The 27,123-nt window shown below is 37.5% G+C and overlaps 1 protein-coding gene across 2 annotated transcripts in view; it reads right to left on the reverse strand.

Moving 5' to 3' along the window:
• The window catches only part of LOC124414716 (glutamate receptor ionotropic, kainate 2), a 198,524-nt gene that overhangs the window by 12,951 nt on the left and 158,450 nt on the right, over positions 1–27,123 (reverse strand). For both annotated transcript variants that reach the window (XM_046895743.1, XM_046895744.1), the window contains exons 6-7: positions 15,126–15,267; positions 11,954–12,121 (exon numbers count right to left, since the gene is read on the reverse strand). In XM_046895743.1, the coding sequence (XP_046751699.1) occupies positions 11,954–12,121; positions 15,126–15,267 (310 nt within the window). The remainder of the gene's footprint in view (positions 1–11,953; positions 12,122–15,125; positions 15,268–27,123) is intronic.

The raw sequence follows: 27,123 nt of genomic DNA on the forward strand, positions 1-27,123 counted from the left end.
CGAGTCGAATTCCATGACTCGGTACACAATGCTACAATTTCAAAGTGCGCTGAAGCGTGTTTCAGACCTCAGCCCTCCTCCTCGTCTTCTACTGTGCGCTGCTACTTATCCTCCGGCAGCCCTTTGCCTGCCGACTGATATACCTGCACCCCTACATTGTCCTCCCCTTATGCATATATGCATATTCTGCCGAATTTCCACCGTTCAAACCAATTCCATCCCCATAGAAATACAAGCTCGGCTGGTTTACGGTTATCCATTTAGGAAAATTAATCTCGAATTTGACTCCGCATTTGACATCACCATCTGTTAAGGGGTTACTTGGGGCTCGAAGGTGAAGAAAAAACAGATTATCGCTAATTTTTTTTTTTTTTTTTTTTCTTGTTTGATCAAAGAATTAGTTTATTCGAACTATTAAGCGTTTAAAAGAACGAAGTTTGAACAATATTTTGTAGAATTTTCCTTCAACAAAATATTGAAAATTCCAGCTCCTTAGAAATAATAATCTTTGTCTAGTCAATACTATCTAGAAAAAGTGTGCAAAATTTCAACAAGATCGGTTCGTTAGTTTTCGAAAAATCGTCGCCGCCGACTTCGAAAATATAGAGTTCCGAAGGATCTGTCTCCTGGAATTTTGCTCCGATTTCCTTTAATTTTTGTGAAAATATTTTTCACGTTACACTATTGGATAAAAAAAAAATGGATTTTGTAAATAATTTCGTAACCCGTGTAAACCCTCAAAGAAGGCGATGTGTTGGGTCAATTTGATATGATCCGTCTCTGATGTATGCTGATGTTTTTGTTTAAGTATAATTGAGATTGATTTTCCTCGATTAGTCCGACGGAAAAGAAGTATCTTTGAATTTTCATCGAGAATTATGGATAAATTGATCGTTAAAGTTCTGTCAGGATTGATAAAAAATTATGGAGGAAGATCTTTTGAAGAATATATTAATTTACAGGTTTAATGATCCGGGGGTTGTAATTTGTATACATATATATATATATATAACAGTGACGCCGCTCTTGAGCGTTACTGTTAATCGATCATCTTGGCACGCATTTAATCTCAAATGTTTAAATCTGTCCTGTCATCGCATCGTTGCCCCGAAAATTTTGTACAATATTAAATTACAATTAAACGCTAATTATACGTTGACAATGAACTGTTGTAGAGATTATGCATGTATATGTAATACACATACATTATACATGCGTAGTGTACACGTGTAATAATTACCTCCATGACTGTCTGGCTGTTCAACTCTCTGTATACCGCATTGTGCGCACCCATGTTGTGTATAATTAATTAAGCATTGTGTATAAATCACCCCTCACACAGGAGTCCAATCAACTGACTTTCGGTAAAACTACTACTTTCTGCTACGAATACACTTGGAAAGCGAATTTCACTGTCGAACAATACCATGAAAAGTGCGGAGAGTTTTCATTGCAAAATTCAAAAAACTGTCAAATCAATATTTTATGCAAGCAAATTTAATCAAATAAAAAAGAACGACGTCAATAGCGAGAAATTTATCAAACGTTAAGCGTTGTTAGTTTGACAGATGACTCAATTTGTTTTTTTTTTTTTTTTTTTTTCTCTTGGAATTATAACGACCAGGTGAAATGATTCGTGATGATGCTCATTGACCCGGTTGTCCACCATTTTTATTTCGTCACGAGTTGTTAAGTGCAGCTAAATATCATCACAATTTGTAATCAAGTTTTAATGAGTGCATAAATTAAATTCAACTATCATATATTCGAACAGCTACTGCGAGTGCAGTGCGAAGCTGAGTTCGATTGCATTTATTCGATGCTTTTACGAAAAAAATAAGCAGTATGTACTCGAGTGAGATTCAATTACCTACAGATTATGAATTTGATATTCGACATGCATAGACGATTTCACGACTAATTCGGAGCGTTGACAATTAAACGAATAACAAATTATAGAGAAATTGATTTGCACTGGAATTTGACGTTTGATGGGTACCTACTTGAATATATATTTTATTCTCAAATTCAATGAGTGGGAAATCAAGTGGTGTGTGAGTACACGTGATTAAATATATTATCAATGGATCGTTGATTTCATGACCAGTTTAAATACTACGAACTTATGCTTGGTAATTGATTTAAAATTTAACGGGTAATCGAGTGAGGTTTAATGACACATGAATTTTATGTTTAATAGGCAATTAACTTGACGTACAATTCAAATACTGAAAAATTGAGTTTGACAAAACATTTCCAAGTCAATGGGTTTCATGTACTGTATGAAAATATTACAGAGATGCGTTTGTAAGTCAATGGATTCTTCGGATACTATTAAATTATGATTGGTGGCTCATTCAAAATTCAACGGGCAATTGAGTTAGGGTCAACGAATCCTGATTTTCACGTTCAATAGTTAATTATAACTGAACATACAATTTAATTACTGAAAACTTGAGCTTAACGGGACATTTCTAAGTCAATGGGTACTGCTGCATACAAATGCTAGAAAAATGCGTTGGATCGCACGTTTACAATTCGATGTATGATCAAGTGAAGTTCAATGGCACATAATCAATCAGATATTCAATGGGTGGTCAACTCCACACCTCCCGTTCGAATACCACAAAGTTGTGTTTGGTAACTCAATAAAAATTCAACAGACAATCAAGTGAGGTCCAATGGCACATGAATTTTACATTCAATGGGCAGTCGACTAGCAAAGTTGAAATACTGAAAAAATTGAGTTTCACAAGACATTTCCAAATATAAGAAAGATACGGTCGGTGGCCGTTCAAAATTCAATGGGTAATCAAGTGCAAATCAATGGCACATAATCAATCGACATTCAATGGGTGGTCAACCAAACGTCTGGTTCGAATACCACAAAGTTGTGTTTGGTAACTCAACAAAAATTCAACGAATAATCCTAATCGATAATTTTACATTCAATGGGCAGTCAATCAGCAGTTGAAATATTGAAAAAATTGAGTTCACAAGACATTTCCGAATATAAGAAAGATACGTTCAGTGGCCATTTAAAATTCAATGGGTAATCAAGTGCAAGTCAATGGCACATAATCAATCAGACATTCAATGGGTGGTCAACCAAACGTCTGGTTCGAATACCACAAAGTTGTGTTTGGTAACTCAACAAAAATTCAAAGAATAATCCTAATCGATAATTTTACATTCAATGGGCAGTCAATCAGCAGTTGAAATATTGAAAAAATTGAGTTCACAAGACATTTCCGAATATAAGAAAGATACGTTCAGTGGCCATTTAAAATTCAATGGGTAATCAAGTGCAAGTCAATGGCACACAATCAATCAGACATTCAATGGGTGGTCAACCACACGTCTGGTTCTAATACCACAAAGCTGCGTTTGATGTCCCCGCATTTACAACTCAATGGTTAGACGAGCGGAGACGTTGAGTAGTATCACCTTCCTCCTCAACTGGACAATGGGGTTCGAAATCCCGCGTGGTTAGCCCGTTTCAACAACGTTATCGGCAACACGAACCCTCGGCGTGTCCACGAACCGAATCCCGAAGTTCACCTGGAGGTCGCCACTCGTAATTCTAGGTGTACGTCTAACAGGATTACCTTCGCCCCATTACCCTTAACAGTGTGTGCGTCACGTCGAAACGCAGCGAGACTGCAGAAACTGGGTTTGGCGGGTGCTTCGGTCGGCCGGGCGTTTGTTGCGGTAATTATTTGTCCTCTTCGCTTACCCGAGTTTCACGTTTGTCGCTACCGGTAAGCGGTGGGGCGTGTTTCACACCACTTAAACGCCGTCGCCGTTCCACAATGTTCCTTCCAGGATAGAGACACTCGCTCTGCTACAAACCGGAATGAATTTACCTACTCGGAGCGGAGACCCGGGAGAATTCTGGCGAGGATTTTGGCACAGAGGACTTCCCTACCGCAACCTGATTTTCAACTCCCGCTTCAACCGCTCTATGATTCATTGTGACAAAGGAACTTTAGGAATTAATCAACGCCGGAAGATCGATCAATATGGTACCCGAACGAGGATACAAACCAGGTTAACGATACGACATCAAGGATCAAAAGCTCTGATCTAAATTAATCGTATTAGATTTAATTAAAATAGTAACCACTTCGACCCCTTCGAAGTAAATAATTTTCAAAAAATTATTTCATTCCGACATTTTTTTTTCAAGGATGAACTTTTCGTGTCTCCAGCATTTTAATCAACCTAAGCTTGTTTTTTTCACACAGTTTCTAATTAAATGACAACAATATTTTGTGCAGAATCGATTCAGGCAATGATTGATAAAATCTTGATAAAATACAAATCAATCAGGATCAGTTTCACTTCGTCGACCTTCATCGCGTCATTTTTCAAATTCTTGAACCAGAATATACGTCCTCTAAAGAACTCCGCCGTGACAAAGAACCGTGAGAAAATTTCTTTTTGCGCAACGGTCAGCGTTGCTGAACGTAAGACCTCAATGGATAGAATCGATTCTTTCGTCTGAACTTCAGAGATGAAAATCGCTGGAAGTAACGGCTAAAATTTAAAGAAAGAATTCATTGGATATATTCAGAAATAAGCTGCTATGCAATTGAATGAAGAGAGAAAATTTTGATTATTTTCTTTGGTCTCAGTATTTTTTTTTTTTTTTTTTTTTTCCATAGTACATGAAATTTCCTGTACGAATTTGTATTTAGATACTTTATAAGTCCAGCCTTTCACGAGAGTGAAAAAGAAGTTAAAAAATGTTTCGCTAATTTTTTTTTTACATCTAACGTAAATGGAAAAAATAAAAAATCCACCTTCAAATACGTTTAAAAATTAAATTGTTATCAGTTAGAAGAATTGAGGTGAAATCTTCTTAAGAGTGAATCGAAACGTTTTTCTTTCATCGGGTTTCTGGATTCCGTGGAGTTTTTATTAAAATATTTGTTTTATACGTGAATAAACGCGGAGTCGAGTATACCAGTGGAAAAAGTTAGACGTCCCAGCCTGGCAACTTATGGAAATTTCGGGGCAGGCATCCGTCTTCTTTTTCTCTTCTTTACTTTTCCCATTTTCTTTTTTTTTTTTTTTTTTTTTTTTTACCCCCTTTCCTCACTCTCTCGCTCTTTCCCCTTCTTTCCTTATTCTCAGAAAGGAATGCCGAGGATTGCTGGCGTACCGAATTACGCACGCTTCTTGTCAAGCAGCAGACATAGGTTTAACTCTGCAGTGAGAGGATGCGGGACTGAAGCGATCTAGATAAAAGCTTCGCCGGTAGATTTCTTTTATTTATACATCAAACCCCTCCTTTCGATTTTATACAAGTAGGTATGTACGTGTATTGCGTAACAACAGGACCTGGAAAATTTCTGAGACGCGTTCAGCCTTGCAGAAAAAAATACGAGCCTCCGAATACATTTGCGTCAATTTGGTTCGTTAACAACGATTTCTTGTTGTCCGAAATTCACGAATTTTGAAAATATAGTTAGAATTTTATCACGTTAACGATAAATAACGATAAACGTGAAAAAATTTCATTTTGACGGTATTTTAACGAACAGATAAAAAATTTTTTGGTAATAATTTTAATTTCGGTAAATAATTTATTACCGATCAACCAGTTGACCTGATTTTATTGTTCAAAAATAGGCTCGCTACAAATATCTTTACTTGAGGGCTTGAATGGAACGTTTTTGTCGAAACGCACCGATTTATAAAATTACACACTCAGAAAATAAGGGAAACAAGTGGCTTTAGGCTGACTGTGAGTCAGGCCTCAAACTTCCCGTTTTTTTCATAGCAGGTTCCAAGTTCGGGGAACAAAAAAATGTTAAAGTCCAATTCGAGGTTCGAATTACAAATTTAGATTCGTGATTGACAATTCAAAAGCCCTTGGATGCCATATTACATGAAAATGTAACGATTTTTTTTTATTTTGAACAACTATAATGTATTCACCATAAATAATTTTGGAATTCTGATCTTGGATACGTTACCGGTGGCCCAAAAAACCTCCGACTTCAAATTTCAGTCAAAATCTGAATAATTTCAATTTGATCTCATAATTTGACTTCAGATTCGTGTTTAGTGACCTGAGAAACCTTACGGTACCAATTTTCATTCAAATCAGTTCATCCATTATCGAGATATCGTTCTTATTTGACTTTTTGGAATTTTGTTATTTAAATTATTGAAAAAATGCTTGACCGATCAAAACCAAAATTTGTTTAGTTCTAAGTTTGGAAAAGTCACGTCGATTGAGACCAAAATCATTGAAATCCAGTCACTCGTTAAGAGAAATGGTTGGTTAAAAAAATTGATCACATACATACGAAACATCGAGATATAGTAAAAACTCAACTTTTCATTTTCACTGTGATTACAATAACTCCTTTTATTCCTCCGAAAACGGAGAAACGGAAAGTTAAAAAAGTAGCAGAAGGAATCATAAAGAAAGAGATTTGAGTCAACGTGTTTCTTCATTATCGCGAGGTGAAAATTACCGACGAAAAAGAAAACGGTCGGTAAAAGCCAAGAATGATGGAAAAACAGATATAACGAAAAAAAAAAAAAAAAAAAAGAAGAAGAATAAAAGAAAAGAAAAAAAAAGCACAGTAACGACAAAAAGAAGTTTGGAGAAGTTTTTTGCTCCCCACAATCACTGTACCAAAAGCGGTGCAGCTGCGCTGACTCTTATGGCGAAAATCACGGGTGAAAACGATTCGAGAAACTGAAAGAAAAACGTAGTGAGTACGAAAAGCGACGATGCAGGGAATATGAGGCTCGCCCAAGTCAACCAGATGTTCCACACATCCTCGACCGCTCGAAACAAAGTAATTTTTTCCTCCATCTCACTTTCTCTTTTATATCGTTTCTCTACTCTTCTGTTCACCTTTTTCGTATTCTTTCCCTCTGTGTTTTCGTTTTTTCCCCCCTTTTTTTTTCACTTCTATTTTCTTTCCCTTCTTGATCACATCCGGGCAACAGATGCCACGGAGCGAATATCACCGAATGTTTGTATCGAGATCGGAACTAGACATTAAGGATAAAATAACGCTCGCAATATCGATTTCGGTGAATTATTATATTATCTAATGTATCGCTGAAACTCGTTTCGGGTAACAGGCAATATTTTTGGTTCTGATTTACAAATTGTTTCTACGTAGGTATGGTTTTTTTTTTTTTTTTTTTTTTTTTTTTTTGTATGAAATTAGAGAAAGAGAGAAAGAGCTGAAAAGCAAGAAAGAAATTTCAATTGGTACTGATTTGTAAATTGTTTGTATATATTTTTATATGATATTTGAAACAGAGTGAAAAATTTTCAACTTTATCTACAATTATTTCGACACCTAATTTCTCTGTTGATTAATTGAAAATATCATTTCCATTCGTCTAATTTTTTGTTTCACTGACGTGTCACCTTAAAGCATGAAACGAATGACGAGCTAGAAATTAATTACAACTAAACAATTAACGAACGTCAGCCAATAATATGGAATTATTAAATCTCGAAATGTGGCTGAAGCGCATGCAGGGCTCATTAAGTTTCGGAATTGGGATCAACGAGCACGTCTCGAGCGAGTTGAAGACTGATTAACGATATCGGCTCCCTTCCTCACCGATATATATCGGCGGAATATCCGTCCGTGATGCACATCTAGATAACTGCATGCTGCACGTGTAAATGCGCTGTGATGCAGTCGTCGCGCTATCCAATCTATCCCTCATTATTAATCAGGTCAGGGTTTCGACCCTCTCCTGTATGCGTCTACATCCCATTCCATCCGGCTTCCTTCATTTCCGACGCGATTTCGAAGCGCCCCGATTGCAGGAAGGATGCTGATCCAGATCAAACTGCATAGCCAATTTCCTCATCCTGACTCGTATCCTTGACTGGATTACACTTATTGACGGGCTTGATATGTACATTTGTTTTAGAGAGTTCGTCTATCGAATCCGATATTGAGTAGTATAGCTAGAAGGGTTTGAGTCTGGGAAAGATGTCGGTAACTGTCGGCAATAGGAATCTATGTGCAGAACTCTCGTAGCTACACCGCTGTATTGCGAGATGAGAACTGATGTTGAGAATATTAATTAGAGGAACGATTTTTACTACAACTTTGAAAAATGGCTTCAGAGCTTTACAATATCTATGTACATTGAGATGCACCAAATTTAAAAAAATTGTCGATTTTCCTTCGGGCACATGGCTTAAATATTAGGTTTTGCCTGAAACAAAAGCCTCAGATAAACTAACCGCTTTGGCACAAGATTTAAAAGTTCCGAAAATCGTTTTTGTTAAAAAAAAAAAAAAGTAAAAAATCGACATAATCATCACTCGAACGCATATTACCATCTCTGTATTGTAGGAAACTGGTTGTTGATGCTTTAATAGGTCAATTTCAAACTCGTTGCTAAGAAACAGTAACAAACGTGCTTCAAGAAAAGAAAAAAAAATTGACTTTTGGGAAAAAAAGTCACATGAAATGAGAAATCAGATCAGATTTTCTGAGACTTGTTTTAAGAAAAACCTAACACTTAAGCCATGTGCCCGAAAGAAATGTGAAATTTTTTTTTTGGGTTTCCTTGAACTTTTATAATTCCGTCCGAAATTTAATCAATTGTGGGGAAAATCTTTGTGACAGAAACTTTTTTTTTTCAGTCTTGTTACTTTTCATCACCTTTCGTGATACGAGAAAAGTATTGGTTTTAGTCGAAAACAACTTTTTCTTATTTCATTCCGAAAAACAGGTTCTTATAAGAATGGAGTGATGAAAAAATCCGAAACTTACAGGATCTTACAATCAAATAATAGGCATGAAAAATTTCCCTGTCTCGTTTAATTCGAACTTTCGATTCTACCGGAAATAAAATCGATTTTCAATGTTTTCCTCTTTATGAATTTTATCGAAAATAGATTATTTGAAGCCCCGCCTTTTTCCTGTCGAACTTGGAGGATCCATGTGTGACGGATTACCGGTACGACATTTCAGACGTGATGTTGCCCCGTCAGATGAACATAAATTTGAATTCAGAAACGAGACACCCGGTAGTTGCGACGCGACGTTGAAACGCATGAATATGTATACGCGTATCCCAACTCGAGATGGGTGATGGAGGATATTCGTGCTTAATTATCAAGTTTAGCAGCCGAAGTCAAGCAAGTTTGTTGCGGGAAGGCAAAAGAGCTGCGGGGAGAGTTCGGCTAAACCCTTGGCGGAGCTTTCACTCTCAAGCTATGCGCAACTCACGAGCGCAAGCGCGATTTTTGGTGCTGACGAACGCTTCGAAGGCGAGATTCAACCCCCGCGAGATGCGGTTACACGCCTAATTTAATCGCTTGAGAAGAATCAACCTTCAGCCTCGTCAAACCAGAGAATCTCACTGAAATTACATCGAGTGCAGTTATTTTATACTGGCTTTATTCGATGTTATTCAATTTCCCAAATTTCAATTATTCTACTGGCGAAGTAGAGCTTACCAACATCCATGCAAGATAATTAAAGTTAAATATCGTGTTTATCAGAAAAAAGCTCAGCTTTCTGAACCATTCTGTTACTCAAGTTAAGAGCTTTGATTGGTTTGATTCGAACTTGTTGAATTTTCAAACTTTCAAGTATTCTCTTGGCAAACTAGAACTTCAAAAAAATCGTGAAAGATAATTGGCAACAAATGTCATATCTATCGCTGATAACTGAGCTTTTTCGATAATCTTGATACTTAAATTCCAAGTCTCGATTGACTTGATCCAAGGTGACTCAATTTCCGAAATCTCGTGTATTCACTTGGAAAAGTAGAACTTACAAAATTAGTGCAAAATAATCGATGTCAAATACCGTGTCTATTGCAAAAAAGGTGAGCTTTCTAAACCATCCTGTTGCTCAAGTTCTGAAACTTGATTGGCTGGATTCGAAGTTGTTAAATTTTCGAAAGCTCAAGTTTTCAAAATGATATCTCGCAAAAGAATATTGACAATAAATATCGCATCCGTTAAAAAAAGCTCATTTTTTTATCATTCTGTTATTCAATGCTGAACTTATATTATCGTTTGACTGTAAGCTCACAGCTCCTTGCATCGGATGCGGTGGGCCGCATCCGATTTCACGTATGAAACTCGACGCGCTTATTTGGCTCTTCGGATGCTCCTCACGCGGTATTTGCATTTTTATGAGAATTCCTGAACGGAGTGAAGGCGCAGGCGTGCAACCGCTAAGCAAAACAGGAAATTGAACTTCCAGGGGGCTTTTGAATAGGTAATATCCAATTATCGCGCCTTTTCAATTTACCCGCAAGTCCCCAAACCCCGTATCACCTCATCCTCTCAATGTGATAGAACGCTAAACGCTACTCCAATCCAACGAAACGTCTATTCGTTCGGCTATATTTACCAACGATCATTAATCTTTCAATGGAAATTCATGAAATGACAGCAGCGTTCATCGCTATGCTATTCACCGATTTGCTTTTCAAATATAATCTACACGTATTTCCGTTCTCCAAACTGTCCGCCAACAATGATATGACGTTTATCTCTAAAAACAAAAAATGAAAAAAAAAAAAAGAAATGTTCAATTCTTCTCCACACGGAATTCGCAATGTCAAAACGGTGTTTTCTAATTCGAACGAATATTTAGCAAAAATTTGGCATCAATTGAAGTAAAATAAACGCACGATTCTAGATTTCAAAAAAGAGAAAAGACAATTTTTTTAAAACATTCGATCAACTCCTTACTGAAAATTATTCCTTCTTTCTTTTCTTTATAAAATATTTTAATTATTTTCACGTTTAAAAGTTTTCAAACTAGCAGCTACAAATTCGAAGGCGGATGTTACGCGTAAATTGCTAAAAGTAACACGTACAAAATATTACACCTATAGTTGTTTCAAAGTCGCGTTTCACCCGGGCAAATATTGAAAGCAATTTCCAGCTATACACCGGCTGCAGCAACATAACGTCCGGATTCTACATCCGCATGATACGTGCACATTCATACGTGTATGAAAATATTATGCCTGTGTAGATACGCGTGTAGCGCAAAAGCACCGGTTAATTCGACTCGTGTAACGCAGACGTGAATGCGCAGCGATTTTCGCCCTCTTTTTTTTTATGTAGGAAATGTGAATAAAAAGAAACTGAAAAATAGAACCGTTCGGAAAAATAAAATCACGGTTACGATCGAAATCGCAAAAAGAAGACAAAATATTTTTCTTTCCTTTTAGGGTGTTGATACATTTTTTCCACCCCACATTCAAATAACTAAAAAACAGTTTCTTATGGAAATAACATAGCAAAAACTTTTTTTTCTCAGTACAAATTTTATTGTAAGAGTAATATTGTTCCAAAAAATCTGTAACTAAGAGGTTTTAGTGGACATTAGTGCTTCTAATCGAAAAAAAAGCACATCATCATACAAGGAAATCTCGACGAATTCCACATCCTCGAAATCAGACTTTTTTCTTTATTTACGATAAAAAAAAAAGTGCAATTTGTCTAGAATGTCTTGTATGATGATGTGTATTATTTTGTTTTGCAATAAAACTCCGCAGTTACAGATTTTTTTTATTATTATTACTCTTACAATAAATTTTATACCGAGAGAAAAAAAGTTCCTCCAATCATATTTCCATAAGAAACTTTGATGGCAAAGCAGATTATCTTAGAGTAGAGATATAAATTTGAAACAATTAGGTTTTTGAATTATTTGAAATTGATTTATGAGGTGGGGTGGAAAAAATCATCGTATTACAGCATAAATTTTACACGTGCAATCTTTAAACAGCCACATATTATTGCGGAAAAATTGGATGAAAGATTTTTTCAGACAAGTTCAATTTGCCGTTTCAATTTTGCAATACATATATGTATATACAGTGCGTTATAGAGGATTCACACCGTCAGCCAAACGAGATGAAACTTTTCCTTTGTTTCGTTTCGTTCTTTCTTTTCACCCGAGCCGATTCCTACCTTATTAGTGTTTTGACCCAAGTCGAGCTTTCGGCCATAACGCTGCTCGCCGTAGATCCAATCACGGACGACCTGCTGAAGCTCCGGCTTTTCCGGGTCAACCAATCGGAAGGCAGTAATATTGGTACCGCCATACTTGAATTCTTCCAGGTCAACGCTATGCAGGTCCTGCAAAAGGATGGATACGTCTTAGTGCCTCGTCCTCGTTTCCTTTGCGAATACTTTTCACCGCCGTGGGCTCATCGACTTATACCTTCACTCCCATCGGCTTCGATGAGCAACGAAATTTCGAAGCAATTTCAGAAGCATCGATCGAACGATCGGGACAGGAATTAAAGTTTTCGCCGGAATATTGGAAACAGAAATTGGAATGCCTTCTAAATTCCCGAAAAAAAAAAAATAAATAAAAAGAGATTGATTTGGCTGACTTTGATGACTTTTCGCTACGAGGTGTTTTGAGCCCATCAAACATTACTAGAAGAATTTTTTTATCTTTTCATACTGTCAAATAGATAATTAAAAAAAAAAAAAACAGAACCGGTCAATCCATCTCAAAACATCATCTTTTTTTATTTCTCTTTCATGTTTTGATTCCAATTCCAATGAAATCCACAATTCAGTTTGTTTCAACCGAAGAAAAGCCGTTTTGATCAAGACCAAGATCGTTAAAATCCATTTATTCGTTCTCGAGATATCGTCAGACGAAACAATAGTTACATAAGTGATTTTCTGAACCTTAATTAAACGTAAAGATCCGGTGAAAACTAAACGTTTTAGTTTCGGGGTAATTCACCCTTTAGCTAGCACCCACTGGGGTCGTTCGTTACGTAAGGGTTGTTAATCGAGATTTTCGTAAGTTGAAATTTAGAAAACATACGTTAAAAAATAAAATCAGTAGATTCTAAATCATTGTTTCGATGACGTTTTTCACCTTGTAAAAGACACTCAACCAAATACCCCCACAAAAATTCAAGTCAAAGTATTAAATTTCTTTGTTACACGACCCCAAGGTTCCAGACAAGGGTTGAGTAACTTTCCCTTCTCTATTTATTTATTTCTTCTTTTTTTCAACAAAACAAAAAAAAAAAAACAAAAAAAAAAAACAAGGGTCTGACACGGACGAATGAATTACCCTACTTGTTGTCTTTTTCCGGACGTTCCGCGCGAACCGATTTAATGGAATGGCGGCTAACCCTGTTAGAGGGTTGTCTATATGGCCGGGCTTGTACGTTGTTCGAACCACGTTGGAAAAAAATCTCATTTCTAGGAACGGAAGCGTGTGGTTCGGATCGTCCGACACACGGCACGAACTGAATGCCAACTTGATGGATGTGGACCATCGGTTTTCCGTCGCCCCTCGAGACGTCTGAACGTCTCAACTAAAATTCTAAGCTCCTCATATAACCTTCACGCGTGCTTCTGTGGTTGGGTTTATGCAGTTGACGTCCCTTGGCGACCTTTCACGAGTCGGAAGACACGAGAAGCTTTTTAGGAAACGAAGGATCCAGGCATGCTATGAATTTGCAGAAACGATATGATCCGGATGACGTGTCTGTAGCTAATGCAGAGTTCACACTGTCCAACGAGTTTACTCTGACAAGCTCGAAGAACTATGGATGAATGTAAGCATCGCGCAAAAGCTTGAGGATAAGAGGTGAAAGACTTGGAGTGAATTGGAATTGGAGATACGAGTGATATCTTCTTTGGACAAAGTAAAAGGAAAAGAGAAAACGAGAGTATAAGAGTTGTGTGAATGCTCATCGAACAATGGTGGTCTGTCTGAATAACAAAATTGACGCGGTACGATAAGTTTTAAGGATGAAAGTTCCAAATTTCGTGGTTAAGAGTCTTTAACTGGTTCACTCGTGGCACTTCTTGAATGTCTCGGTTAATCTGGAGTGGATTTGCATCAAACTTTGTATGCCCATGACTTTTGAACCGCTGATTACGAGTCTGAACTCGGAACTTGAAAATTCAAAATGGCGGAATCAATTAATGGTCGGTTAATCCAACAAAACTAAGAAAAATGGAGTGTAAGGTCACCTCAGGTTCACCAGCTGAACATGAAGGTGACAGTCATGGAGTCAAGATCCACCATTTTCACCTCTAAAATGTAGAGTTAAGTCGTAATCAGCAACCTTGAAAAGCCAGGAGTACCGAGTTTCGTCTAAATCAACAGATTTCTAATCTTGGATTCTGTCGAGCACATTAGATCCGGCATTTTAAATCTTGAAATTCCGAGTTCAGATTGGTAATCAGTGATCACCAAATGGACGCCTTGGACTGCCAAAGCTTCATATTGAGTACAAAATTATTATCACTAACCAGTTTTGTTAGCAAACATTGATTTCGTGTCCACCGTTAAACCAGGTTGATGAAAAAATGATTCGCGAGTGATTTTGAGAAAATATGGAAAAACAGGTCGGCTGGCAGTTTTCCAAAGAGAGGTTGAACGCTGGCGTTGAAATTAACCCCGGCAACCTACTCTCGACTAGATTTCAATTTAGATCCATTAAAATGTAAATGAGCATGCGGTGGGTGGAAGGTGGTGTTCGAAATTTGTGGTAGAGTAGTTCCTCGCTTTGTTCGACCGGCTCGCGATACCCGGAGTGTTAGTCGAGGCGATGACACGGCAGGCGATTGAGCACGGACAAACACCGGTATGCAAGATCAACCCGTGTTCACCTACCCAATCGAGACAATAGAGATGGAGACCCTCTCATCGCGCCTTGTGCAAATCGTTTTCTATCTCGCGACCTCCGGACAATCAACGAGGGTAATTAACGTCTGATGAGGCAAATGAATTGCAGCAGCCGACACTGCAATCATGGCGAGCCTCGGTCATCCTTAGAAATAAGTGTAACGTTTAAGGTTACAAGGAAGGGTCGTTAAATTGAAGCCGTTAATTCAAACGGAATCTTGTTCGGAAGATATTGGAAATAAGTTTTTCCAACCGAGTGCGCAAAATAGTAAATTACCGCACTAGTGTGGGAATCACATATTCTCCGCACTAGTGCGGGAATCACACATTTTCCGCACTGGTTCTGGAATCTACTATTTCAGCATTTTTTTTTTTTTTTTTTTTTCTTCTTCTCTACTTAGCAAATGACTGATCAGAGAAACGCCGAGGCTCCTTTGAAATTGGCCCGAAATTGTGGCAGATTTTGCTCACCAGAGATGTTATGAGGTAGCTGTGGTAGTCACTCATCATCCCGATCTGCTGCGCCTGCTTCAGGACCTCGTATATCCTGTCCGTAGAACAGTCAAGGACTATGTGAGACTCGGCCGAGTTCTTGATCTGCTTTAGAAGCGGCCTGAAACAGTGAGACAGAAGTTGTGGTTCAAGTTCAAAGCTCGAGTCCAAGTGTTTTTAACTTTCGCTTCAGGACCAAAAGAAGAATCTGGCTCTACTTGACGGCACGTTTTTCCGGAAATGAACAAAACCGTCGTCGTGACCATTATCTGAGGAATTTTGTAGCCAAGCGTCCTTGCAGAAGAAATTGGCGGCTCTGTGACCACCGGTATTCGCGTTTTGGCGCATTACCCTGGCAGTTTCGGGTGGAGAATATGTTCTGGAAATGCAATATAACACGGGGATTTAACCAACGGTTCGCTGGATAGTTCGTTGGAATGAATTTACGCCCGTTTAGCTACGGGCACGTTCTTCCAGAACGATCCTTGCCGCATTCTTGAGGTCCTTGGGCCTCTGAGTATATACCTAAAACTGGACAAATCGCACTCTACGGCAATTACTTTCCTAATTCCTCCCGAGGGATGGATGACACTTTTCTGAAGCTCGTTTCGCGCCGCTCTTTACTCGTTTTGAATCACTCCCAGGATTCAAATCTAACGATTTTATACTGGATTTTTGTAAAGCTTACAGGATGAGGGTGAATTCTCAGGTTTTGAAAGTATTAACTGAAACTGGTCAAATCTATAGTGATAGTAAGATGGTTAACTCGCAAAAGCACGGGTGTATTGTTACTTTTTTTTATATATAAAGATACATTTTTTAAACCTCAAAAAAAAAGAACTTTTCGAATAATTTATGCAGTGTGACAAAGACAAATATTTCATTAAAATTCGCGATGGTTAAAGTCAAGTAGTTTGGGTGTTCAGAGGTTGAACCAGGTTTCACGTTAAACTTTAGGCCTCGAGTATTATCAGTAATAATAATTGTTGTTTAGCGGCTTAGGTCGGATTCTCGGTTGATTAATAACCGGGATGAGGGCTGACAAGTCTTGTGGTATGCAGAGAACGTGCGAAAGTTTATACAGAGGACTCGCTCGAGTGGTTGAACCGACAATTCGACGTTACGAAATGCGAAAACTTGATCACAAGTCTGAAAATTTAATCCACAGTTCCCGCATATATTCGAAAATTCATCGATCTTCGTAGATCTCGTTGGATTTATTACAAATGGATTGCAAGAATTTGTCATTGCGTTTTTAAACTGGTAGAATTGGCACAGAATTTGAATAGAACCCGATTTGTTAGACAGGAATTTAATTCATACATATCAACACAATTAAAAAAGATTCTTAGTATGATTGTTGCAAGAAAATTTCATGTGAAATTTCACAAAAACCTTTAAGAGATCAGATGTCTCACGCAGAGTGTTTTTAATTTGCTGTTTAAAGTTGGCGGGAAAGTTCAGGTGCGAATTCCGAGGTAACTTGAATAAGTTGAGGGTGTCGAGGAGGTTAACGATGTTCAAAAAAAATCCATAAGCAAAATTGAACACGTGCCAGATGCAAGAAGCTGCGATATAACCGAGTCCGAGGGCAACAGGAATCGATAACTTTTGACACCGTAGCAGATGAGGCTTGAAACATGGAGGCGAAGGTGATATTCGCGACAACCACGACGCAGCGGCTCTCATTTTTCATTAGGATAATGCAAAGTTGTGCAATACCGAGCCATCAGTCTGAGAATATCGCGCGTTACGAAGTTCCGTTCCACTTGCATCGCGGGTGAAATTGCAAAACAAACGATGCACTCTTGTTTAATGGAAGAAGGGAAAACCAGCTTCTCGCGATTAATGGCGCATCAAGACTGCCCAGCTAGGTAGAAACACACCAAGAGTAACGTATTGCCACCGGGGAAATAGAAGCCATTGATAAACTCCTCGAATTACTTTTCTTCCCGCTATTTTTCAGCGGGAATATCCCGCGGGAAACAATTTCAATTTTTTCACTTCTCGTCGTAATGAACTGTGGAAAGCTTTAACGGATGAACCGGAAGCTTCGAAAATTGTCAGCCCCGTTATCCGGAAAGTGAAATTTCGAGGGAACACTGAAATTGAAGTTTGTTTAATGATCGTATTTTATGTGTTATATATATTTTGTAAAAAGTTTTTTGCAATTTCTTGGCATTCAAACTATGTAACACGATCGTGAAAGCTTCTTTCGATTTTCTTGAACCAGTACTTTAACGGTCTTTGAGGTTAAAAACTGTAGACCTCTGGAACTTTCTGAAGTTCTGAATACCGTTACGATTATTTTATACCAATATTTCTCAAGTCTTTTTAAACACTCGCTGAATCCATACGTCAGAAAATCGATTCTCTAATTTCTGGTATTCTCAAATTTTTTTACCTCTCCCCGACTGCCCGGTAAACTTCTCAAACTTCCTCACATTAAATCGTTAACTTCACGACCTAATCGCTAAAATAAAGTTCAAAATTTTTCCTCCTCGCTAGGGTGCGGAGGAAAAAGCTCACAGCCGAATTCGGATACCGAGCGTAGAAATTATCGCCGTCCGGAAATCGGAAGTGCAAGTTGCTGAAATGGCCGATATATACTGCATAAAGTGCCCTTCGACGACGTCGAAAAAAGAGTGATCGGTGGGGGAGATCAAGGACGACATCTTTCCTAGATCGTAAATGTTAATAGTTCTGAATGGTTTCGCGAGGGGGGTGGGGAGGGGGATCGTTATAGATTTCGCATTTGGCAAGGCACTAAGCCGCTAGCTAGTCCCCATGGCTTCGCGAGATCGCGAAGGGATGAAACGGCGCTTTCCGAAGCTCGTAATCATCCAGCCAACGGGGTCGGGGGGGGGGGGGGGGGGGGGGGGGGGTTAAAGGGCGAAGGAAAAGGGGGTTGCGCGCCAACTTTTCGCCAACGCTTCGGGCCGATTCCTGGGCGCCAAGTTCGCAAAGCGTGGCAGGCAAACAATAGACTCTTACAATTACAGCCTCCCTCCCTCCCTCTCGCTCTTTTCCCCTCTCTCTGTGCGTTGTGCTCGCGTTTGTACTCGCTTCTCTCGGCACGAAAGCGGAAGCCGCACACGCCAACTATCAATTCACCCGCCGCCAGGCCTTTTGTCCCTCTTCGTCTGATCGTTATTGTTAGCTAATCCTCGGGATAAATCTCTGCGTCTGTGTTACAGCTGCGGTGTAACTCGACCTTTGACCCCTTTTATTCACTTCACAATCAGAGTTTCACCTAAGTAGCTGCATTCACCGAATCGATATAGGTACGCAACCTTCGTTGACGTTGACACGATTGTAGGTATGTACCTACTTCTCGCTGATATTCTATACATCACAGTGTCAGTCTGTGTCTTTGCATCATTTGCGAGCACCGGATCAAACTCTTAGAGAGATATTTGCAATGGAAATAGGAAACCTTGGGAAATTCACTGCATACTGAATTACGGTTGAATAGATTTGCACACTGCAATATGTAATTGTTAGGAAAGTACATGAAATGTATCTTGCCGATCATATTCGTTCTGCGATATGTTGTTGTACGTCGAAAAACATTAGACACGTGTTTTTTTTTAAGTGCCAACTCGGCTGTTTCATGGGGAGAAATCACCCCTCAAGCTTACCCCTCAAAAATAAAGAATGCAAACTCAGTGGGTAAAAACACTGCGCGTGTTATCGACTGTTGACAGTGAATAATGCCCGATGGATTTTGTAAAAAGAAAAACAAAGAAGAAAAAAAAAAAAAAAAAAATGCGTCTCTGTAGGAAAATCCGCAGAAATTGATTTTTGGAATGACTTGAGCAAAGTTTTTACCGCACACGATAGTAAAAGCAAAAACAAAAAGAAACAAGAAGAATAGTTTAGTCAGTTCAGAGGCGATAATTTAAATGACTGAAAAAATGGTAATAAAAAAATATTTGCAAACAATTTTCAGTCCATGGTGTAAATTCGCGAAGATAAAAAAAAAAATAAATTGTAGCATTGTACGACTGATTTTGTAAAAACATTCGGAACGTTAAAATCGTTTGACTTATTGAGCTCGGATTTGTATGAAATTCTAAGTTCAGGACTCTGGTAAAATAAAAGTAAGATTTTCATGAATTTGTAAAATGCGAAACTTTTAAATTTTACTTTAAGTCTCCACCGCCGACTCATTATCACGATAAACTACTCAACGTATCACAAGCAAATGCCCGTGAAGGATAAATTTGTAGAACGAAGCGAAGGGCGAAGAATCTCTGTTTAGTCAAACAACAAAATCGGTGAAGAGGTGACCCTGGCTTATCTTTACAGCCAGGAGCAGGATGCTCGACCCTGTCGAGGACCGAGTGCCAAGAGTCGAGGGTCTAGGGTCACATCTGAATGAAAAAGAAGAAAGACCAGACGGGGAGAAACCCCATTTGCAATTTTGATGAGTCGACTTAAGGAGGCCGGTGTGTATATGTATATACGTCTGGCCAAGATCTTCTCGCAAATTCATGTCGCCTCGTACCTTTTTCAACCTTTCTTATATCGGCACGCGTGCATAACAGTGTCGCCTCTTCATATATGTGTATAGATATATTAGGGTGGCGCAGAAAAACCAACTATTTTTTTTTTTTTTCGAATCTCGTGTGATAAAATGTCAGTTTTTGATGTTATAAGAGCCCGCTCCAAAGGACAGCGCAAAAAAAAAATTTTAAGAGGTCACTCCCAATTTTTAAAAATGTCAAGAATCGTCAAAGAAATAAATTTAAAAAATTATATTTTAAGTATTTTGTTTGATTTTTAATTCATGTCGTAGTGTATTGTTATCGACTCTTTCTTACTAAATGAAATTTTAATATGAATATTAAAAGGTCGCTCGAAAAGATCTAAAGAAATGCAACAAAAAATTGAAAAAAAATTATAAGCGACCTTTCAAAATTCAAATTTCAAACTGAAACTTTCGGAAACTCATTTTTTTTTGGTCTATAAAATTATACCGTAAATACTCTTCAAAATTTTTTTTGAGCTGTCCTTTGGAGTTGGCTCTTAAAACATCAAAAACTAACATTTTGTCACACGAGACTGAAAAAGAAAAAACAGTCGGTTTTTTTGCGCCACCCTAAAATATATACATACATATATATGTGTGTGGGGTGGGCCAAAAAAAGGACTATTTTCTTTCGTCAGTCACCGTGAAAATATCGTTCAAGACGACGAAAAGAAAATTCCGTCAAAGATTGAGCTCTTAATATTAATATTAAGAGGTGACTATTTGCAATTTTTCATTTTCCGTCTAAATAAGAAGGTAAATTTTTTTTTTCATTATACGAATTGCATGTATAATTGATCACCTAAAGATTATCCGTCGATTCCTCCCTACTTTCGCAAATTTCATTCTAATTATTTCCCGTAATCATTGACAACTAATTACCGTGACCAAAGTATGCGTCGATACCGAATCCCGAGGCTCAAACTGTGCTCGAATTTTGATGAAAATTTCACGAATATCAAGAATCTTCGCAAAGTTTTTGCATAGTTTCAATACCTGCTGCGATATTGTCATTTTCGTATATATATATATTACATGTATATATGCATATACGGAAATTGATTCAAGCGTTGAAAAAATTCGATTCAAGATCAAATTTATGAAATTATTTTAACACGAGATTACGTGTGTGTGTGTGTGTGTGTAAAGAAAACTGAAGAAAATATAATAAAATCGTCGATTTACTACTAAAATTTGGGAAAATTGACGTTATTTTTATTTTTTTGTTTTTGTCTTATCTTCTATGTCTTCGGTGTCATAATATTCAGGAATAAATTTTCCCTTGTTTTCGTCGATTTATACATACCGCGCGTGTAAAATTCTTCACGACGTCACGACGCTGTAAGGGGAGGGAGGGTGTAAGAGGAGAGGGGTTGCACGGTCAGGTTTTCCGAACACCGTTACGGAAATTTTTAAACTCAATTACACCGTAATGACTCTTCCGTTGAATTATTCAACGATTTCGGCTTACGGATTTGAAAACGAAAATATTTTGTCTGTGGGTGGTAGGCGTATATATATATATATATAGATATTATATAAGCGTATATATACGTATACATTTGTAAATAATATACTTACGAGTTCGAGAGAATAAAACAATAAAAAATATATGATTTTGATTTTTTTTTTTTTTTTTTTTTTTTTTTTTTTTTCATACAAACTTCAACCCTTCTGAACACCGTGACTTTTCGTACGAGTTATTTAACCTTGTTCATTTTGCAAACACTCTACCAAAGTCGCGATGAAGACGACGACGTCTGTCAGAATTTATAAACGTTATAAAACGCCTGTTTTTTTTTTTTTTTTACGTGCTTACGCAGAAAGCTGACTGTAGTCGACGAGAATTACAGATAAGTACGTCAAGATTCACCGACTTCAAAGGGCACCTTCATCCCTTCACATGTGAATCCACTCCTCATCCCCAAGTCCGCGTTTTTTTTTTTCAATTTTTGTCACAGGAGTTTTTTTTTTTTTTTTGCTCATTTTTCCCCCTCTCTTTCAATTTTGCAATGCTATTATCTAGTCTTATTGTTAGTTGCACGTTATGCTTGGTCTTCTTTGTGTTTTCTTATACTGTTTATTTTTTTATTTATTTTTTAGTTAATTATTAGTTTCTTTACTTATTTTCTTGTTTATTTACTCACGTCGCTCCTTTTTCATTATTTTTCTTTTAACTGTCTCTGTCTTGTACGTACGTATGTTTATTTTTTTATCAATGCTGTTCTTTTTATACTTACTTTTTATACTTCAATTTATTTTATTTTTTCTTCACTTTGACATGGTATTATTATTCTATTATCCGTATGTTTTTGTTAAGTTAACTTCTCATGATGCCTTAAGGGTCTCCTTCCAAGGTAAATAAATTCTAATTGTAATTCGTATTATTTTACCTTTCCACCGATAGGAGCTTCCGAATTGCCGGTTTTCATGAAAACCATCGGGATATTTATTTCTTCCAACATTTTCACGATTTTATTTTATCCCCTTTTCTTCGTCTTCTATGATCCCCGTCTCATTTTTTTTCAACAGATTCTATTTTCTTCAAATTTTAAGGGAATATCCGTTTCACTAATGGTAGATTCTAATCATTCACTTTGTCATCGAAAACTTCAAATCAAACAATTTTTTACTTTATCACTTTACACGTTGTAACTACAGATCCACACAGTCAAATCTGTTTATAAAAATTGGAAAGTGATTGTTCGATTGTTTCAACTAAAAAAATTATCGATTAATTGTTATTCATACTTCATGAATTAAGAGTCACATTGAATAATGACAAAAAAATCTACTATCGTGAATTGACAACCTGATTCAATGGTGTTTGACCACTAATGATTTCATTCTGATGATTATACTACACAGATGACTTGAACCCTTTGTAATAACTGTTCTACTTCTTACTTCTATTACGAGAAAGGCCCACTTTGCTCTCAATTTTTTCTAAAATATCAAAATTTTGAAGGTGCCCACTTTTCCCCCAAATTTTTTGATGTGTAAAAAATTTATAAGGTGCCCACGCTGCCCCCAATTTTTTTTTTGTGATATCAAAAATTTTTAAGGTGCCCACTTTGCCCCACCCTCACCTACGTTTGATTCAACGGTATTTTTTCATGAGTTTGAAACAATGACTGCATCAATTTTGGTTTTAGCAACAAAATATTGTGTTCAGAGGATAAAATTTTGCAAAAAACGCTCCGACAAGTGAATGTTTTTTAAAAAAGCAAAAAGTTTTCTCCAAGTGTGCAGAAGTTCTAGTAATTAAACACCGAAAAGTCACGTTTCATGCGTTAGTTAAGATATAATTAAAATTCCTGTTCCTCTTCCTCTCATTTCGCTGCATCTTCTCCTTATTCCGCAAATTCTTCTTCGCTGTGAATAACGGGTCTTACAGGAAAAAAGCTGCCGTATAATGAATTGTTCGCGGATAAGAGTGCAGAAAGTAATTGCGATGTGCGAGGTGATTCCTCCAATTTCCGGTCAAATTTCGCCGAGGGTGTTGTCCGGCATTCGGAACGGCGGACCGCGGAACTCTCGCAGGGAAAAACTCCCTCGGGGTGCGAATGAAAAGCCCGGAATTGTCTCGAAACGTCGATTCGAATAGGCGTCGACGATACGGGAGCAGTTCTACTGAATATTGGATTTTTCGATTTCCTTTCGATTGAAATGAAATTCTGCGGTCTTCTCGCAGGTCGCATTCCTTTCGTCTCGATCGTCGGATCGTTTCGACCATGTTGACGACACGAAAGATCGCCGGAACGTGTCCACCCCTTTTCGTCATCAGCGTCCCTACGGTATTCGGACCTTCAACTCACCCCGAGTTCTTCCCACCCTTGAATTACGCGAGGGCATATAATGTAATATACAAACCCGAGCGGAACATTGAGGAAAAATTTTAGTTGCCAAATTACTGCGCAGTCCTCAAATGTTTCCATTTTTTTTCTTTTTTGAACAAACCGAAAATTTTTGTTACGAGATATAAAATGATAATTCCTTTTTTAGATCTCAACGAAAAATCGAGATACTTTATTTTCTTGTTAATGTTTCTGGTTGAACAAAAAATCGATATTATGTCAAGTTCTTGTTCAACTAAAAAAGTAAAGTAAACCAAAGAAACTGATTTTGTGTGAGAATTATTATTAAATCTAGTACTGACAACTACAATCGCTCAAAATAGTTTTTTTAGTCTCGTTTTCTTATAATTTTTAAAATTTTTAGAAAGTTTCTGTACCTGTTGTTAAAAAAATTTTTAGTTACTATAAAACGATCCATGACTGAAAAATTTGGTCAATTTTCGGAATTTATACCTCCATTACCGATCAGTAGATTCGATTTGGGTTTACTTTTTTTCAAAAGTACGTGAATCGATCTTAATTGAGATATTTTATTCATCAGAATCTATTAATAACGAATATAGTTATTGAAAATAAGTAATTAATTAGTTTGACTGTATAAAATTGTGCATTCTCTTGCTTTAAGTATTTAGAAAAAAAAAGTGTTTTGCCTCATGGCAAAAAACGAATTTTGGCTTTCAATCTATCGCGTGGAATGAATTTCAAAGGTTTTTACTCAGGCAGGTATTTATTTTACTCGAGCGAGTGCAACTAGAGCAGATAATCAGCAATTATAAACGATCATCAATCGTTTTGAATATGCAATGTATATATTGTATAATATAATGTGCAAATTTGAATTCAATTAACTTCCATCCGTAAGTTTCAGCGCGTCCCTGTTGAAATGTCATTCTGCAGTTTTGCGCCTGCACGCATCGCGCCATAATACGTGTGTGTATGTACAAAATTAACGAGGAAAATTAATTCCGCTAATTGCTTGTGCCCATTTCCCAGCAATATTCTGCACAAACCTCACATTTTTCATCCAGTAAACGGATTAACGAGTTCCGTTTATTTTCACGATCGTTAGATTACCGTAATTGTACAAAGAGAACGAGAACACGTCCGATTCTCCAACGAGTATTATGAATTAATCCAAATCCACAGAAATGAAACAGTTAAAAATTAAGACCATTTCACGTCTCTCCAAGATTTTCTAAAACTCGTATTTCATCGCGATTTGATTTTATTTCGAATGAATTCACCCCCCCCCCCCCCCCCCCCCCCCAAAAAAAATACATGATTTTTATCAATCCAATGCCCACTTTTGGCGAATGAAAAATTTCTCGTCCGGTTTTAAAACCTCGTTTCGATCAGGGCGAAAGCTTTAATTGCACTCCCGAGAAACACCGACGCCTCCCATTCACCGACATCGAAAGCCACTTCCGGCTGTTTGCCAGAAGCTTGGGGACAATACACTTGGGCATAATTTATCGAATCGGTTAATGACGCGAGTTATATTAACGGCTGACGGTCCAGCGAACGAGCTGCTGCTCCTCTTATAGTGCTCGAGTCTAGCCATCGGAGTGCACTTTGTGGTCCTCGACATGGCCAAGCAGGATGACACGACGTGTATACAATATACTGCGCATTTATGACCGGGCCATAAAGATCCTCTGCTAATTGAGCCCATCTTTCAAAATGATCCTACCATTCACCTTTGCTCTTTGCCTCGATCCGCAATTTACTTGAGCTTGCAGCGACTGATTGGGATGAATAAACAGGAATTTAATTCCGCGGTAAAATTTTTGAGGATGTTTCAAAAGAGAATTATAAGACGCGGTGAATTCGAGGCTCGTGAAAACACTGGAAAACATTTTCATATATGCACTAAACTGTTTTCGAACGCAGTTAATATAACGAAGCAACAATAAAGAAGCTAGAAAGAAGAAAAAAAAAACTAAAAAAAAAAAAACTCCAATCAAAAAATCCCTGCAAAGATTTTTAGTCCATGATAATAAAAGTGTCTCGCAAAAACGCAAAGATATCCCGAAAAACCTTGGTTTTAGAGGTAACAAAATGATGAGAATCTCGGTAGATAAATTTCTTTTTCGGATTCTTCGATTGGTGAAGTTTTTGCGAGAATTTCACGAAGTCCTTTCGGCTCGTATTGCGATGCTTGCGAGCTGAGTGACTGAAAAAACCACACAACAAGCCTCGGCGTCTCCTTCAAGAGTCTGTTTACCCTTGTCTCGTGTTTACCCTACTTCGATCGCTCGAAGTTCCGCAGTGTCAAACAGGAATCCGAAATCGACGGTCTTGTCGCGAAATTCTCTCGTTTTCAATATGCTCAGTGTTCCGATTCGTTGAAGCGAAAGGTGACCTCAAGTTCTCGTCTTGTGTTTAACTCTTAGTGCTTGTTAGTGAGTGTGTGACTCGTGTTCAATGGGACGCGTTTTGCGAAGACCATCTTCACCGTCATGCAGCTTACAAGGTAGGAACCCATAACTGGCAAAGTTTCGCGGATTGAATTGAATCAAAGTAAAAAAATCCTCATTTTCCTCATGACGTCATACTTACAAGCCAATAATTATGTATGAACGAACTTGTCACTTTTCACATACCTTTCGAAGATAATTTTCACTTCTACCCCTAAATTTCAAGATTAAATATCATATTTGCTATTCCAAAAGAAAAGAAAAAAAAAAAAAAAAAAACATCCCAATAACGATCGGAGAGCGTGGAATGAATTCGTTCTAATTATCATCAGACCGCGAAGAAAACACGAGAGGGTGAAAATGTACTCGACATCGACATTAATAAATTGTAAGTGGTAGAGAGAACGCTGCTGGGGCGGAAGATCGTTAAAAAGAATTTGGTTCGCCAATCAATGGAACTCGTATCGCTACCCTCGACGTTGCTGCGTCCTCTGTACATATATACACCTATATATACGTACATGCCATATAGATATGTACATAGTTTTTGCCTTTAGTATAGTCCGTTCCCCTCTGAGTCGTTACAATATCAATGGACCACCGCTCGTCTAGTATGTGTAATTAATTTTCACACAGAACGAATAACTTGAGGAAAGTTTTTTTTTTTTTTTTTTTTTTTTTTTTTTTTTCCTCGTCGATTTACAAGCTTAACACACTTTTCTTCCCATCATGAAAGTTTTGTCCGGACCGTCGATCATTATTCTGTACTTTCGTCATTTTATAGATACTATAAGTTTCTTTTTCCTCAATTTTTCGCTCTCGAGGAAAGTTTTTTGGGTTTTTTGGGTTTTTTTGGTTTTTTTTTTTTTTTTTTTAGTCACCCAGCTCGTATCCGTATTTTAGAACGTAAAGGTGAATCGTTTCACCGACATTTCTATCCAGCTAATTATTTCTTATCTCGTATTTCAACGTGTCAGATTTTCTTAGATTTTTTATGGGTTTCTAGACGTATTTTTTTTTTTTTTTTTTTTTTCTTTTTTATCTCATCGATATTTCCGTGGAGATTAACGGGATTACTTTTTCACCTTTGATTTAATTTACAAGTTATAAAGTTATAAACTATTACACAGTGTTTATACGATACTGAAGCTTTAATATAAAGTGATTGT

The sequence above is a fragment of the Diprion similis genome, chromosome 14, assembly GCF_021155765.1.
Source record: "Diprion similis isolate iyDipSimi1 chromosome 14, iyDipSimi1.1, whole genome shotgun sequence".
Taxonomy (NCBI): Eukaryota; Metazoa; Arthropoda; class Insecta; order Hymenoptera; family Diprionidae; genus Diprion; species Diprion similis.